General features: G+C 51.1%; 1 protein-coding gene across 1 annotated transcript in view; it reads right to left on the minus strand.

Moving 5' to 3' along the window:
• Nucleotides 1-989: 989 nt before the first annotated feature.
• The window catches only part of MAPKAPK2 (MAPK activated protein kinase 2), a 45033-nt gene continuing 30034 nt past the window's right edge, over nucleotides 990-15988 (minus strand). Inside the window, exons 2-10 of the mRNA XM_019752465.2 lie at nucleotides 6212-6351; nucleotides 5969-6033; nucleotides 5584-5663; nucleotides 4961-5087; nucleotides 4282-4357; nucleotides 3770-3894; nucleotides 3430-3515; nucleotides 3232-3312; nucleotides 990-2557 (exon numbers count right to left, since the gene is read on the minus strand). Of these exons, the coding sequence (XP_019608024.2) occupies nucleotides 2414-2557; nucleotides 3232-3312; nucleotides 3430-3515; nucleotides 3770-3894; nucleotides 4282-4357; nucleotides 4961-5087; nucleotides 5584-5663; nucleotides 5969-6033; nucleotides 6212-6351 (924 nt within the window). The 3' untranslated portion in view covers nucleotides 990-2413. The remainder of the gene's footprint in view (nucleotides 2558-3231; nucleotides 3313-3429; nucleotides 3516-3769; nucleotides 3895-4281; nucleotides 4358-4960; nucleotides 5088-5583; nucleotides 5664-5968; nucleotides 6034-6211; nucleotides 6352-15988) is intronic.

A 15988-nucleotide genomic window follows, 5' to 3' on the forward strand; every position in this document is an offset into this window, starting at 1 on the left:
TGGGGGGAGGGGGGGCGGTGTGTGTGTCACGGGCCTCCAGGGACTACGCTGGAGCAGAGGAGACGTCATCTGACCCGTGATTAAGGGGATAAGGAAGCCTCTTCTCCAGGCCGGAGACACCGCAGGTCTTGGGATCCTAACTTCTAGCCCACACCAGTCAGCTGTGTGGCCCTCCAGTACATTCCTTCACCCTCTCCATTGGTTTCCTGACTCACAGAACACAGATAACCACCCTGCCTTGCCTTTCTCCCCTGGCAGCTCTGAGGATCACGTGAGAAAATGTGAAGTTATCTAAGATGCACTATTTTCCTGTCTGCCTGGGAAAGCAGTGGGGTCAGTAGACTGATTTCTACCTTAGGCCTACTGCATACCAAGTCATTGTGTGAGAAACATCTCACTCTGGGTCTCAGTCTTTTCATCTGTGAATTCAGGGGAATGGGTCACATGAACCCTGAGGCTCTTCCAGAGCAGATGTAGTTTGGTTTCTGCCTGACCCCTATCGCCCCCTCCTGGAACTTTCAAAAACTACACCAACCAGCTCCCTAGGTCTCTTTCCCAGGATTTGAACCAAATCACCACCACTCTTTTTTCCCCAGACCCTCACGCCCGACAGTCCAGCAGGCTGAGGGTGCCAGTGTCTGACTATGGCTAAATAGGTCAAAGAATCATGTGCCAAGAAGCAGCAAGTCTCCTGATTCAGTATTTGGCAAAAGAGCATGGGCTCCCCAGCACTTACTGGCACCCTCCCCCTGCTCTGAAGGAGAGCAACATTCATGCCGCGACACCGACCCGTCCAGGCCGGGCCCTTGACAGGGCAGGCGCTGGCTCCGCTCACCCAGGAGGCTCTCCTCTGCCCTCTCCTCCCCTCCTCCCTCCTCTCCCAAGACACACGGCCTCTGCCCTCCTAACATACAGGACCACTCTCCACACATGGGAAAAGAGGCGGGGGAGTCGAGGGGCTGGGCCCCATGAAGAAAAAAAAAGGAAACTTTCAACTATTAAATCTGTTTAGTAAAGACAATTTCGCTCATACAAAACAACAACAGTTTACAACAATCTGAGTGCTGGACACACCATCAGACACGGGAGGGGCTGCAGGCACTCGGAGCCCTGCCCCCACGCCAGAGAAGCCCATGGGTGCCCCTCCACCATCCTGCCCTGAGGGAGATGAAAGCTGGGACCATGGCACAGAGGACCTCCCCTCCCACGCTGCTCCTCAGTAACACTGGGAGGACCTTCCCCTCACTGGCTGGGACACCTGAAGCCCAGTTGTTTGGGGTGGGGGTGAAGTGGCTAATGGGGAAGGGGCAGAGTCGGGACATCTTTGGTACGAAGACCTCCTCCCACCCACCCACTAGTCCACACAATGGAAATGTGCAGGCAGACCACAAAAGTGGTGTTGCCTTTGCCCACAGGGGTAGCTGGCCGATGCCCCCAGAGCCCGGGGCATAATGCAGAAGCTCTGTGTCACTTATAAACTGCCCAGGCTCACCCATGAGAGCTGAGAGGAGGCCTGTTGAGAAATGGCTAAAAATGTAAGAAAAATAAACAAGAACGTGTTAATAATGGCAGAAAGGGAAACAAGTTACTCGGTCAATCAGCTCCTCAGAGGACTAGGACTCAGCACGACATGGGGAGCCAGGGTCCTAGGGGGCAAGCCGTCCAGTCTTCCTGATTGCATGCCAGTGCCTAAGTCACCCCCGTCCTCCTCCAGGAACCAGCTAACAGAGGCCAGGAGGGCCAGCTCAGGGCCGGGACAGACTCCCAGGCACTGTGGCAGGCCCCACACGGGCAGGGCAGGCCCAAGGCAGAAGGTTCTTGCCGCCCTGCCTGCCCCTGGCCGCACAAATGCAGTCCCAGGAACAGATCCAGACACACACACACACCCCTATCCATCTGGCACACTGGTGATGCCTGAGGGCTCCATAGAGGAGGCGGGTGGCATCCTGGCCCCAGCCCTCCATGGCCTTGAGCTCCGGGAACGCCTCAGCCAGAGGGAACCTCAGGCTGTAGTGGGGAAATGGGACAGATGGGACAACATGGGACACTCCCTATAACATTTCCACAAATACCCTTTAACAAGAGGAAGGGGGTTGGGAGAGAGGAGTGGGGGAAGAACAATAAAAGAAGTTTCATAAAAATTCTAAGTCAAATTACTGATAAAACTGCAAAATGAGCACAGGTTCAAGAGCATCTTGCTCCCTTCTCTCCAAGCCCTACCGACCTCCCAGCCTCTCCCTCTCTGGGGTGGCCAGAACCCAAGGCAGAATTCCGCCTCTCACGAGGCTCTGGGTTCCATGCAGCTGAGGACGAGGGGAGGCAGCAGTGCACAACTCTGTGTCTCTTCATTTAAAAAATATATCCAGGTGAGAGTTATTGCTTGTCCTCCAGTGGAGCAGGCCGGGCTGGCAGCTCAGTGAGCAAGGGCCGCGGTCTCCAGAGCTCGAGCTTTCTTCCGCCTCTTCAGAAGCAGAGGGTTGGACGCGTCTTCAATCTTTTTTATCTTGATCTGCTCATAGTCGACACGCATTGTGGCCAAGGCACTGGTCATCTCCTCCTGGGGGGATAGGGGGGTGGGTTACAGTAAGGAAGAGACGAGAGAGACACAGGTCAGGGCCGGATGAGGGCGACCAAAGCAGAGAGAGAAGAGGCAGGCTGGTTAGTGGGTCCAGGGCTGACAGCAGCCTCAGCCTTGGGCTGGGACAACAGAGCCCGGCCTCTGCTGCCGCTGCTCCAAGAGTCCTCCAGCGACCCCGTAAGAAGGCAGAAGAAACACTGGTCTAGGAGTCAGGAGACCTGGGCTGTGGTCTGCCCCAGCCAGTCACTAGCTGTGTGACCTTGAACAGGTCACTGCCCTGCTCTGGGCCTCAGTTTCCTCATCTACAAAATGAAGAGACAGTACCAGATGGCTTCTCAGGTCCTTGCAGAGACCCAGGGAGTAGAGAAGTTTTAAGAAACAGCCAGGCCTAGTTTAGACCAGGACACAGAATCCTCTGGCCCAAACCGGTCAGGGAAGAGGCTCCGAGTCGCTGTACTTGTTATAACAGACATTGCCTGGGGTGAGAAAAATGCAGAACCAAACCCTCCGCAGCAAGCAGCACCATGCACACCTGGGCACCCCGGGAGCCACAGCAGGCCCTCTGCCTCCTTCCCTCCTCCCTGAGGCACAGGCCCCTCACAGCCCTGCCCAGGAGCTGCCCCCCAACCCCTCTCGGCCAGTGGGTCCCTCACCTTCACATCCTCCCACCGCTCTTTATCCTCCTTCAGGACCCGGCTGGTGTGCAGTGGGGTTTGGGGGACTTTCGTTGATTGCTGAGGGGAGAGAAAAAGGGTCCAAGTGAAAGCCTGGGCAGGGCAGAGTCCTGGCTAAGACCTCGTCCCAAGGGACAGTCCCCAAGGACCAAGGTCTCTCCAACCTGCCAGGCTTACCATGATCCAGGGATGGTTCATAAACTCCGTGATGGTCATTCTCTGCGTGGGCTCTGTTTTCAGCAGGTTCCGGATGAGCATCTTCACTGTGGGGTGGGGCAGGGGACAGACACAGCTCAGGGGCCAGCCTCCCTCTCTTGCTCCTTCCCAGTTTCCAGGGGTGTCGGACGGCGCAGACTGCCTAAGGCGCTGCCCTGAGGACCATCACACTTCCCGCCTGACAGGCCCTTCACACAGGCAGGACATACCCAGCTGGTGTGGGCAGAGCCACAGCTACACCACCTACGTGAGCCAGAGGCCCACACGTACTCATGTACAAGCACACAGGTGGGCTTCTCACCTTCCTCCGATACTTCTGACCACTCTGGGTTGGGAAATTCATACTGGCCCATCCGGATGCGAGTCTTCATGCCCGGAGAGATGGCAAGACCGTGATTGGAGTAGAAGGGTGGGTACCCACACAGCCTGAGCCAAGGGGACGGAAGCAGGAAGAGGGGGTCAGAGCTGCTGTTATAGGGGCCCTGCACTAGGAATAGGGTGAGAAACAGACTTTTTCTTGCAAAGCTCACAGAAAAACTGGGACTCGTTGATTCAGGCACAATATACAAGTCAAGGACAGGGCCCTGGAACCCAACGTACTCAGCGTCTACACCACACATGTTCCTGCCCGTTAGCTACTTTATACCCATCACTCAGCTATCAGAACCCGCTAAGCACTGAGAGAAGCAGACATGCATGGGATTCCCAAGGAATCCCCCATCCAGAAGGGGAACGCCGACCTCGCCTCGTCCTCTCCTCCCGGACAGGTACAGGCCCCTCCCACCCTGCCCCAGCCCAGCCCGGCACACTCACAGGATGTACATGATGACACCCAAGGACCACATGTCACAGGACTTGTCATACTTCTCTGGGCCCAGCACTTCTGGAGCTGCAAACCAAAGATCAACCAGTATGAGTGGGCCTGGCCCTCGGAACACTGTGACCTACCCCAACTTCTCTGTGAATGTTCCCAAACCAACCCTTCGGACCATCATGATGGGACTGTAGTTGGGGGTGGAAGGGGAGTAGCCGTAACCCAGCCCCAGGGTTGGATGTAGGGAGACCATCCTCCAAGAGGAACACTAGGGCTGAATCTTAAGGTGAAATAATTCTTGAACTGCAAGAGCCTTTCAGACCCATGATGTCTATTTAACCTGACAAACGCATTTGAGAGTTTACTCTGCGCCAGTCAGCAGGGGCGGCAGAGCCAAATCTGTGTCCAGACTCCACTGGGAACCTGATGGAAAGGATGGCTTTTCTCAGGAAAGGTGTGCATGTGCACAGAATTCTGCCTGCAATCTCAGGCAGTTAATTTCCCACGATGCCTCAATCCCAGCTGAACTCTGACTACAGGTCAGGCTTCACCAGAACCAGAGCCAGAAAGGGCCAGAGGACACGACTCTCCCGGAACCTGTGGCTCTAAGACCAGCAGGAGGAGGAGCTGGGGAAAGCTGTGGGGAAGGATGAGCCCCCAGGCCTCCTCCGAACTTACCCACGTAGTACGGCGTATAACACGGAGTGGTCAGCGAGTTGTGGCTGGTGGTTTCCTTGGCAAAGCCAAAATCAGTGAGTTTCAGAATGGCATTGGGCCTTTTAGAGGTGTATAAGAGATTCTCGGGCTACAGAGAGAAAGGCAGAGAAATAAAACTCCATCAACCTGTGAGGGGCTATCGGAAATCAAAAGGATAACGATACCTTCCTTCCTTTCTCTGTCAACAACCCATGTCTAGCCCCTATGATCTGCACACAATGAGCAACACGAGTGATATATGGCCAGCTCGCTGCCTTCCCAGAGCTTTCCGTGTACTTGGAGATCAGAGACGAACGCAGAGAACCAGCAAGAAACACCACAAGGACCGAGAAACCAAGGGTGCAACTGTGCGGCGCTGAGCGAGGGGCCACGGCGCTGAGCGGCCGGAGGCTTCACTGCTGGGGTTTGCCCAGAGAGGGCAGCCCTGCAGAGCAGAGTGGCATCCTGCCCCAGTTGGCCCCAGAAACCAGGCAGCAAGGATGCAGGGCGACTCTGGCAACCCTTCCCAGGTTCGCTGAGACCCCAGGGCCCTCAGCAGCACCTGAGCTGGGGGGTGCGGGGGGGGCATAACGAACAGCTGGCACCTTGACATCCCGATGAGCAATGTTGATTGAGTGCAAGTACTGGATGGCTTCACCAATGCTCTTCATAATTTCTGATGCTTCTGTAGAGAAGGCGGGAGAGGGAAAGAAAGTCACAAGATGTGTCATTACGTTAAAAAATCCGCTGCACCAGTCCCTACCCCTCGCCATGCAGCCTAAGGCTCCCTACATCCACCTCACCCCCACCCACCCAGAAACCAAGTCACAAGGAGCCACCCTGGCTCAGGTGCGGACGGCAACCCTGGCAGCGAGCCAGGCGAGGTGGCAGGCCTCAGCATCTTTCAGACAGCGGGCACCACAGAGGGTCCCCTTCAGAACCCTGCTGCCCTGCCTGCCCAAGGCCCGTCCCACAGCAGACTCTTCTTACCTCTTTCTGTGAACGCTTGGTCTCCTCGGTCCTGGATTCGGCTAAACAGTTCTCCGCCATCCAAACTGAAACAAGGCCACAGTTAGATCTGGGGAACACAACACCTCACCACCACTCTCCTTCAGCCCCCCAAAGTATGAAGCTTTAAGCTTCAGGGCACATCTGGGCAGTCCCCAGGAGGGGAGGGGCTTGGCAGGGAGTGGGCCCAGCGGGGCCAGAGACAGAACAGGCGCGGTTACGCACCACTCCATGACAATCAGCAGGCACTTCCTCCCGGCGTACAGGTTCTCGTAAACGTCCACGATCCGCACGATGTGTGGGCACTGGGAGGCCCGCCAGTGCAGCTCCACCTCGCGCCGGGCCTTGGGGCAGTCCTGAAGCATCTGCAAGACGAACAGCCTCCTGAGTAACCGCACTGTCTCTGCAGGGGGACGGCTGGCTGCTGCCCCACATGGGCCTGTTCCAAAGCCCTGACACCTCCCTGATACACCGGAAACTCCCCACTCCTGCAGGCCCTCTACCAGCCCCCTTGGCATTTTCCCCAGCAGCAACTTCTCCTAAATGCTGACTTAGAACTTTGCAGCTCCCTTGTCTGATCTTAAAATAAAAAACAAAAAAACAATATGACCCATCGTGGGGCCCTGACAGCTGTACCGAGATCAGTCCAGTCCATCCAGCTCAGGGCATGAGGTCTATTCTGGAAGGCAGGGCAGCAGCTGGGCATTGGAAGACAGGGGCAAAGGAGGCGCGGGGAGAAAGACAAACTGAGGAAAACCGACCCAATAATGGAAAGGGGCCTGGGGAGAGGAGAGACTCAAGAATCTGTAAGGAAAGGTAACTCCTCCATCCCTCAAAGCCAGCACACGGAATCCTGGGCAATGTTTCTGCTACTTCTGTGGTTTACTTCATCCAACCAACACATGGCCTTGGAGTCAGCCTGATGTGGTTCGAATCCTGGTTCTTACAAGGTCTGCAACCTTGAGCAAGTTATTTCATTCACCGAGGCTCATTCATGTCACCTCTTCCGTGGGCCAGGTGGCCAGGGGCATTAAAGGAGCCTGGATCTCTAAGGAGTCTTGGGGGCTGCACCTGACTAGTCCAGGCCAGTCTCATTAATTCCAGGCCCCTCATTAGCCTAAGACGCAACAATGGCCAAGAACTTTGTAGGAATCTGCTGAGAGGCCTCGCAAAGGGAGCACAAGGACTACATACCACGTCTCCTGCACACGGCACCTGGGACAGTGGCAGGCCCCTGGGTGCCGTAAGGGGACCCGCCTAAGAGGATAAACCGATACTGAGGAAGGCACCAGGGGAGCGGCAACTCCCTGGATCCTCAGTGACATCACCAGCGTCCCTCAGGACTTCTTTACGGTAAGATCCAGAAACATCCTGATACGGAGATTAGAGAGATTCAATGAAATCTGTCAAATGCCTACCCAGCAGGTGCCTGGCATGTGCTCGACAGTAGGTGCTATTCTTCTCGTTACACAATGTCTGCTAAGTGCACGGCACAGAAGCCAAGATAACTAAGGCAACGCCCCTCACAGACTCCCCGACTCGATGGGAAGTCACGAGCAGCCTTATACAGTACACACCCCAACTGCTTTGGACATCTGAAGAGCTGCAGTGTGGGGAGGCAGGAGGGCTGAGAAGGCTACGGACAGGCGGAAGGGAAGGCCTCTCGGCAGGGAAACGGCGGCAATCGGGCTGCCTGACTGAGGTGGATGGGAGTTGGGCTGGGTGAGCGATGCAGCGTGGAGGGAGGGCTAAGAGATCTGCTGGACAATGCATGAAGCTTGGCAAGTAAGAGCCGATGGCCAGGATGGAGCCAGATTACAGAGGGGACTGAAAGGCAAACACGGGAGTTCCCAACAATAAAACTAGCATTCACTTATGCTGTGGTCCGTGATATGCTCGACTTTTTCTAACTATACAACAATTGCCATTTTTACAGGATGAGGAAACTGAGGCTCAGAGAAGTAGTGTGTCCCAGGCTCAGATCCTGGGGAAAGACAGAGCTAGGGTTAAAATCTAGGCCTGGTGGACTGCAAGGTCCAAGCCTTTTCCACGATGCCACGCAGCTTTTAGAGGTGGGGTGGAGGCTGAGAATTGTCAGTCCAGACTGCCAAATGCAGACTGACTTTGCAGAGGCAATCCCTAAACAGGTACTGTTGTTCAGTGTCCTAGGGAGCACGCGGGAGGCAATGTCCCCGTGGGGTCACACTGCCACCTCGTGGCCACTTGAGGACACCGCACAGGTCCTGAATTCTGCCACCCTCAACTTCATTCATTCATTTGGATGAACCAGGAGAAAAGTTGATTTCCCTTTCTCAAGCTCTATGAGGAATTGGAGGTGGCACTAATTTCATTTGCAAATAATTTCATATCACAAGCATTTACTGTGGTCCACACGTGGGGCTGGACATCAGAACCAAATGTGGGAAGAGTCCTGATCTGAAAGCACTCAAGTTGCGGGGGGGGGGGGTGCACGAGGGAGGCAGACATGGAAAATGCTTATAACCCACTATAATGTAAGACTGATAAGTTCAAAGGGTTCAGGAGCAAAAGTTCTCAGAGCAAACAGGGAAGAACTCTATTGCCCCCTACAGGCACATAGGAAGCGAGACCCAGAGAGAAAGAAAAAAAGTTGTCAATTTACTGGCACATGATGAGGTCATGGATTTACAATCATGGGGAGCCAAGGTCTGGGATTTATCAATTTCTCGTCGCATAACCTTGGAGAGACGTCCTTATGTTTCTTTGCATCTATAAATTGGAGAGGGGTGGAAAATAATACCTGGTCCCCTCCCTCCTGAAGCAATTACAAGCATCTAATGAAGTGATACCCGTAAGAGAGCTTCTTATCACAGGCACTGATCGCTGACCAGCAGCATAACTGCAGCAGCACACGGGTCTCCAGCATGTGTGTGTTGAGGCTGGAGTACATGCTGTAGCCAGCACGAGTCACCAGCAGAGCTGTCGGCTGGGTTTCTGTGTAGCCTGGTGACCACCACCTGGGAACCAGCTCCATCCTCTAATTAACCAGACGTGCTAAGTGAGGACGCAACGAAGCCCAGAGCCAAGTGCAGCCCCTCAGCCCCTCCTGAACTCAGAACACACACTCGGGCCGGCCCGGTGGCTCAGGTGGTTAGAGCTCTGTGCTCCTAACTCCGAAGGCTGCCGGTTCGATTCCCACATGGGCCAGTGGGCTCTCAACCACAAGGTTGCCAGTTCAATCCCTCGAGTCCCACAAGGGATGGCGGGCAGTGCCCCCTGCAACTAAAATTGAACATGGCACCTTGAGCTGAGCTGCCGCTGAGCTCCCGGATGGCTCAGTTGGTTGGAGCGTGTCCTCTCAACCACAAGGTTGCCGGTTCGACTCCCGCAAGGGATGGTGGGCTGTGCCCCCTGCAACTAGCAACGGCAACTGGACCTGGAGCTGAGCTGCGCCCTCCACAACTAAGACTGAAAGAACAACAACTTGAAGCTGAACAGCACCCTCCACAACTAAGATTGAAAGGACAACAACTTGACTTGGAGAAAAATCCTGGAAGTGCACACTGTTCCCCAATAAAGTCCTGTTCCCCTTCCCCAATAAAATCTTTAAAAAAAAAACTAAAAAAACCCCACACACACTCTCAAAAGAGAACTGCAGCCAGAAAACCTGGGTTCACATTCCACCTCCAGGCCTTTAGACAATTCTTTACCTGGCAGAGGAGGCACATGGACTTTAGTACAACGAACCTGGCCATGGGAATCACACACAACTCACATCCCAGTTCTGCACTTCCCAATTGTGTCTGGGAAGCCAATCCACATTTCTGAAAAGGGTTTCCTCATCTGTAAAACTGGATTCGATGTTGCTAAATAAGTAAATTGGAAAGAGTAGTATTTTTCAATTTAAGAGAAACAGAGTAAGAATTTCCCATGAAGACTGGTAATTGACATCCAGGCACATGTTTCTCAGAAGTCCCTGAATGGATATGAAAACCAACGCCAGCAATGAAAGTAAGACCTTCAAATCAGTCAGGTGGGCAGGCTGACTGACGTCACAGGGCAGAGCCATGAAAAGCAAAAGGGGCCTTGTAGACAGCTGTGAAGTGCAAAGAGCCTGGAGAGAGGAAATCAAGAATGTGCTAATCTGGAGTACAGCGCTAAATAAAGAACAGCAGGGAAGGTGCTGAGCTCTGAGCCAGAGAAGGACAAGGAGAGGAAACAGGATTCCCAGAGTGCGGCCAGGGGCCACCAGCAGAGGGGCAGTGGCAGGTTCAACCAGAAGCCAAGAGTCACCTAGGAAAGGCTCCGCCTCTCTGGCATGGACAACAGAGGAGGGAGACCAAAGGACCCAGGAGGGCCGAAATCTGAAGGAAGGGTCTTCCTACTAAAAAGCCGCACAGGCTCTTAAGACAAGGACTGTCTGGCAGGGATTATAAAATATTTGAAGCCCGTGCGAAACCTGGAATTATACTGTGATCCCCCGCCCCCCAAGTTTGTATCTGAAATTCCCTCGCACTGTAGAAAAGATTGTTTCATGTGCTAGACTGCATGCAATGTGAGAGGCAAGACCATGGGCCAGTGTGGCAGGGACCAGGCCAGAGAGCCCACTGCCAGGGGTGGGGGTGGGCGACCGCTAGGGTGACAGTGGCAATAAGGACGATATGGGAACTCTCCCAAATCTGTTCCGTGCCTCTCTATCTTTGCCGGAACCCAGAGGGAGGCAGGATGGGGCCCCCATTCTAGCTGTTCATAGTCACCCTTATCTCCCTCCACCAAATCTTCCATCATGGGACCACATGAAAAGACTCAAGAGTAGTCAGCATCCAACATGGATGGATCTTGAGAGTGTAATGCTGAGCGAAATAAGTCAGACAGAAAAAGCAGAGAACCATGTGATTTCACTGATATGTGGTATATAAACCAAAACAAAAGAACAAGACAAACAAATGAGAAACAGAAACTCATAGACACAGACAATGGTTTGGTGGTTACCAGAGGGTAAGGGGGGTGGGGGGTGGGAGATGAGGGTAAGGGGGATCAAATATATGGTGATGGAAGGAGAACTGACTCTGGGTGATGAACACACAATGGGATTTATAGATGATGTAATACAGAATTGTACACCTGAAATCTATGTAATTTTACTAACAATTGTCACCTCAATAAATTTAATTAAAAAAAAAGAGTAGTCAGCATCCTAAGCCCTAGCCGAGCCCGAGAAAAAGGAAGAAATATGTGTATATCCTAGGCCTGAGGTCCTGCTCACCAACAAAACAGGTGTAAGGATAGGACAGGGAGGAACAAGCCCCAGGGCCCACAGAAGAATCCCCTTCACAAGCTCCACCATCACTCACCAGGAAGTTTTTAATCCCTTTGTGCCTCAGTTTCCTATCTGTTAAATAGGGTAATAATAGTACCTATCTATACTAAATGAGTTAACACATGCATATTATGTAAATCACTAAGAGTGGTACTTGGCACATAGTAAGCACTGCATTATTGTGTGCTATTACTATCTGGCCCCTATGTGTTACTGTCCCCACTGGGGCGGGTAACTGGATCCCACTCCTACCCACTTCATTTAAGGTGCTATGTGTACCTCCAGGCACTGGGCAGAGGGGTGACCCAGAACACTGGGAGGGAAGCAGGCTCTGGCATCCTAGTCCCGAGTTCCCTGGCTCTCTCTCCACACCACCTAAACTGCACAGCTGGGGGCAGGGGTGCAATGCAATGAGACAGGAAGACATCCTTTCCCAAGATTGACAGGTGCCAAGAGTGATACAAAGTCCGAACCAGGTGGTGTTGTCAGTGTGTGGTGCACATTGTTAAACAAGACAGCCCTGCACTCCCAGCAGAAGGTCAGGTTACGCACCATCTCCCCACCTGTAGCCCAGGGAGGGGGCAGACCTGGATGCTTTTCCAGGTAGCGGTAAAGAGGACTTCGGAAGGAGGGCTGCTGCTGGGGCCGTTGGAGCAAGCTCCTCAGCACAGAAAAGGCGCCAAGCACAGGCAGCCTCAGAGTCAGAGGAGCAGGGAAACAGAGCCCCTGCTTTCCGGGAGTGTTCTGTGTGCCTTGGCTGCTAAGTAGTTCCAATGGGGACCCTCACACCCACCGCAGGAGGAAGCATCTGATTTTACAAATGATGAAACTCAAGCTCAGAGACGCTACACAATTAGTTCAAGGCCTTTCAGTCATAATTCCGTGGCAGGGCTGGAATTTGAACCCCATTCTCACTGCTCTCCAAGCCCCTTTTCCACCACCCCATGGATACAGGCAAAGGATACAAACTCAGCCAAGACTGCCCATGATATCAACAGCCAAAGTGGGCACTGAAAATGTATATAGGCCTTAAAGTGCAAACTTTTGATATGGAAATTCTACTTCTAGAATTTTACGCTAAGGTACTAATCATAGATGGAGTTTTAAGGATATACGGGGGTGCCAAAAAATGTATACAAGTGGACACTTTGTCAGCGTGGCTCAAGCAGTAGTTCACTATAATCAGAAGTGTCTGGATGCTGATGGTAACCACTCTGAGCACCTCTTGTAATTGCAGAAGCCAAACGTGACTTGTATTCATCATTTGTTATTGGTATATATTGAGTATTACAATTTTAATAGTTTTTCCTTTCTTAAAATGTGTATACATTTTTTGGCGCCCTCTGTATATGTATTAGGTGTGTGTATCTTTAACAGGAAGGGCATTCATACTCAATAAAATGATAATAGTAATTATACCTGAAAGACAGGATTACAGGCGACTTAATTTTCTTTATTGTATCTTTATTTCTAGGTGAGTTACAATTAATGTATGTACTTTTTAAAGAGGCAAAGACACTTAGTTCTCCAAATTTTAATCGGAGGCTACCATCCATACCCCCGTGTGGCCAGGGAGCAGCGGCTCAGGGCTTCCAGGCAGCTCTGCCACCCCAAGTCCATGGATCAGGGGCTGCCCTCTTGGCGTCTTGAGCAAGACAGCAGCTCATGCCCAGTGTGTGCAGGCTGCTACGCGGAGGGTGGGAGGCGGGGATACCCACAGCCCCTCCCTAAGAAGGGAAGAGGATAGAATTATCGTGCAGCCAGTTTAATTGTTCTCTCTCCTCCTCCAGTTCCACTTGGCCATGGCCGTGGCCTCGCCCTCCCCAGCTCCCCAGCTAGGACTGCGGCATCTGCGTCTGGCTCAGACCTTTGCCCCTGTCCGTTTAGCCTGCAACCTGGGAACTGCCCGACCCCCAGCCCTGTACTAGTGAAAAAGGAAGGTGTGAGGAGGTCACAAGGCCACAGGACCAGGACGCATTGTCCTTTCATCATTCATTATCTCTGTTGGGTGCCTCCAAAGTCCCCATCCCTGGAACGGAGCCAGGCAGGGACACAGGGAGGAGACACAGCACAGGCAGTACCTGATCTCACCTTCCCAGAATGCCATCACTCTGCAAAAACCTGGACTGCCCACTATGTGCCACACACTGGTCTGGACGGTGCTGGGATATAACATGGAAACCAACAAATGAGGCTGTGCCCCCATGAGACTTACTTTTTTTTTAAGAATTAAATGACAAGGTTTTATTCAACGATCTTAAGATTTGCAAATTGTGGGACACTACCAGGTAACACGCAGAGTGGTCCAAAGAAAAGAGGAAAGCTTAGAGTTCTTATAGTAAAATGTACATTCTTGGGAAGGTAAGTCCTACATTCTTAGTCTCTGGATTGGTCTGAGATGGTAATCTTCCAGAGGTCTGATGGTCTGGGCAATGGAGGTCAGGGAGTCTGGACTTGTGAACATTATTTCCTAAGTTCTTCAGAGGCTTATCATAGGATATGTATCTCCAGGTACTGATGCACAACTGAAACGTCCTCAGGCTAGTTAAAGTAATATGAAATCTATTCCTCATGTTTCAGCCCATTCTGATTTAAGTAATTGTGTTAGCTTGTTGATTCCCTTTGGTCTCTTCACTGTTTCATCAGATAGGAAGGTGCATGTAAAAGGCCGAGCACAGCTAGTGGCGTGTGTTAAGCAGGAGGTTACGACCCATGAGAACCTGACACTTAAACCACCTCAGCATAAAAAGAGACGGAAAAGACCAAGACCTTCACACAGACTGTTCTTTTTTGTGTTCTGTGGGTAATTCTTAATCATATTAGTATAATGCAGCCTAGGCAATAATCTTGTGTTCAGTTGTATTTACCAGTTTAATTACTTTTTGCCTCTTTGGTCGGTCTTGAGAAATCCAGAAGTTGCTTTTAATTGGGAAATGAATTCTCTCTCTGAACTACGAGTTCATGAAGTTGGGATATAAAATGAGACTTACTTTTTAATGCATGAGGTACACAATAAACAGTTTTTAATTGTACACTGTGGTTTGTGCTGCAAAGGAAATACAAAGGGAGCTGCCCCCAAAGCAGCAGTGGTGGTGAGGGAGACTCTCTCTCATCCGCTGAACGACAGAGCTGCTTAAAGGCTGGAGAGATGTGTCACATGTCTCTCTTCATCTAGCCCAGCTCAGGAACATAAGAAATGACGAACAGGTAAGTCTTGGTTGAAACGATGCCTTTCTTCTACTTCTGTTGGGGGACAGGGAGTTTGCCTTCCTTCCAGAACTCAGTGAGGATCAAAACTCAGTGAGGGGCAACTGATGGTCCTCCCCTAGAAACTGACCTATACATAAATCTCACAGCAAATTGTTTAAATCGTAGAAAGTCTCCAAAACAAAAGATGCACAGAAGTACATCATTGGAGACCCCACGTTGGCACATTCGCAAACATTGGGCTGGGAGGTAAAAGCCTCTATTTGTTACTGACTTTCATTAATGTGATGGGGGGAGTCCCCACCCAAAAACAAAGCTACAGCTTACCCTGGGTGATCCAGTACCCAAAGCCTTAAGACAAGCGAGCCACACTGCCCAGAAGGTGAGGGTGACTCCCCTGTGCTCCCTGCCCTCACGCTCCAGGATCTTCCTGGGGCAGCCACAGAGGGCCGAGAGTCAAAGAAAAGGCAAGAGCCTTAAAAATCACTGTAAATGACAGTATTTTTTTAAATATTTGCAACACATAGGCTAACTTAACTCTGGTGAATCAATTATAAAAGATTAACAATCCAATATAAAAACGAGCAAAGAATAAAAACAGGCAGTTCAAAGACAAAGAAACACAGATGGCCAAATGGAAGATGCACCATACAACTCATTAAAAGAGAATGTTTATAAAAAGAAGAAGAATTTCACCAGAATGGCAAAAAAAATTTTAATGTTTGACCAAAAACATAACAAAATAAAACTCCTGGGTTTATGGAAAGATTTTGGGGAGGAAAAAGCACTCTCTTATATAATCAGTGGGGATATAAACTAGTATATTTTTAGAGCAATTTGGTCATGTCTACCAAAACTGTAAACGTTCAAACCTTAGACCCAGTAACTAACGCACTCAGCTAGGAAATCACCCTACAAATGTGTTCCGTAAGTATTTTAATGTCAAAAGACTGGTAACAACAACCTAAATGTCTGCCCCTAAGGAGCTGGTCAGATAAATGGCAGCAAACGCATACAGCAGAGTATCGCCCAGCCTTGTGAGCGTGAGGCCAGGCTAACGCACCGCTGCGGGGAGGCAGGTGTTACTCACGGGGCAAGCAGACAGGAACAGGACGATACTTTGGCACCATCATTAATGGTCTAATTTTGTTAATGGAACTGCATTCACATTACGCAACTAACTTTTAAAGTATAATCAGAAAGAAGCAAACACACCAAACGTTCATTAGTGGTTATTTATAAATGGTGGCAAGATAGGTGACATTTTCCTCTTTTGTGTGTTTTTTAAATTTCCAAATAGAATATAAAATAGAATCCCATTTGGGATTCTATTCTTGTTGTTGTTGTTATGTTTGGTTTTTAAAGCAGAAGGAAAAAGATACATGGACTTGTGGATGCTTAAAATTTTTCTGGAGGAACTTACCTTCCCCAACCCCCCCAAAAAATATTAACAGTGTTGACTACTAGAGAGTAGGTACTAGAGAGAAGCTTGTATT

This window comes from Rhinolophus sinicus, linkage group LG17, assembly GCF_036562045.2.
Source record: "Rhinolophus sinicus isolate RSC01 linkage group LG17, ASM3656204v1, whole genome shotgun sequence".
NCBI lineage: Eukaryota > Metazoa > Chordata > Mammalia > Chiroptera > Rhinolophidae > Rhinolophus > Rhinolophus sinicus.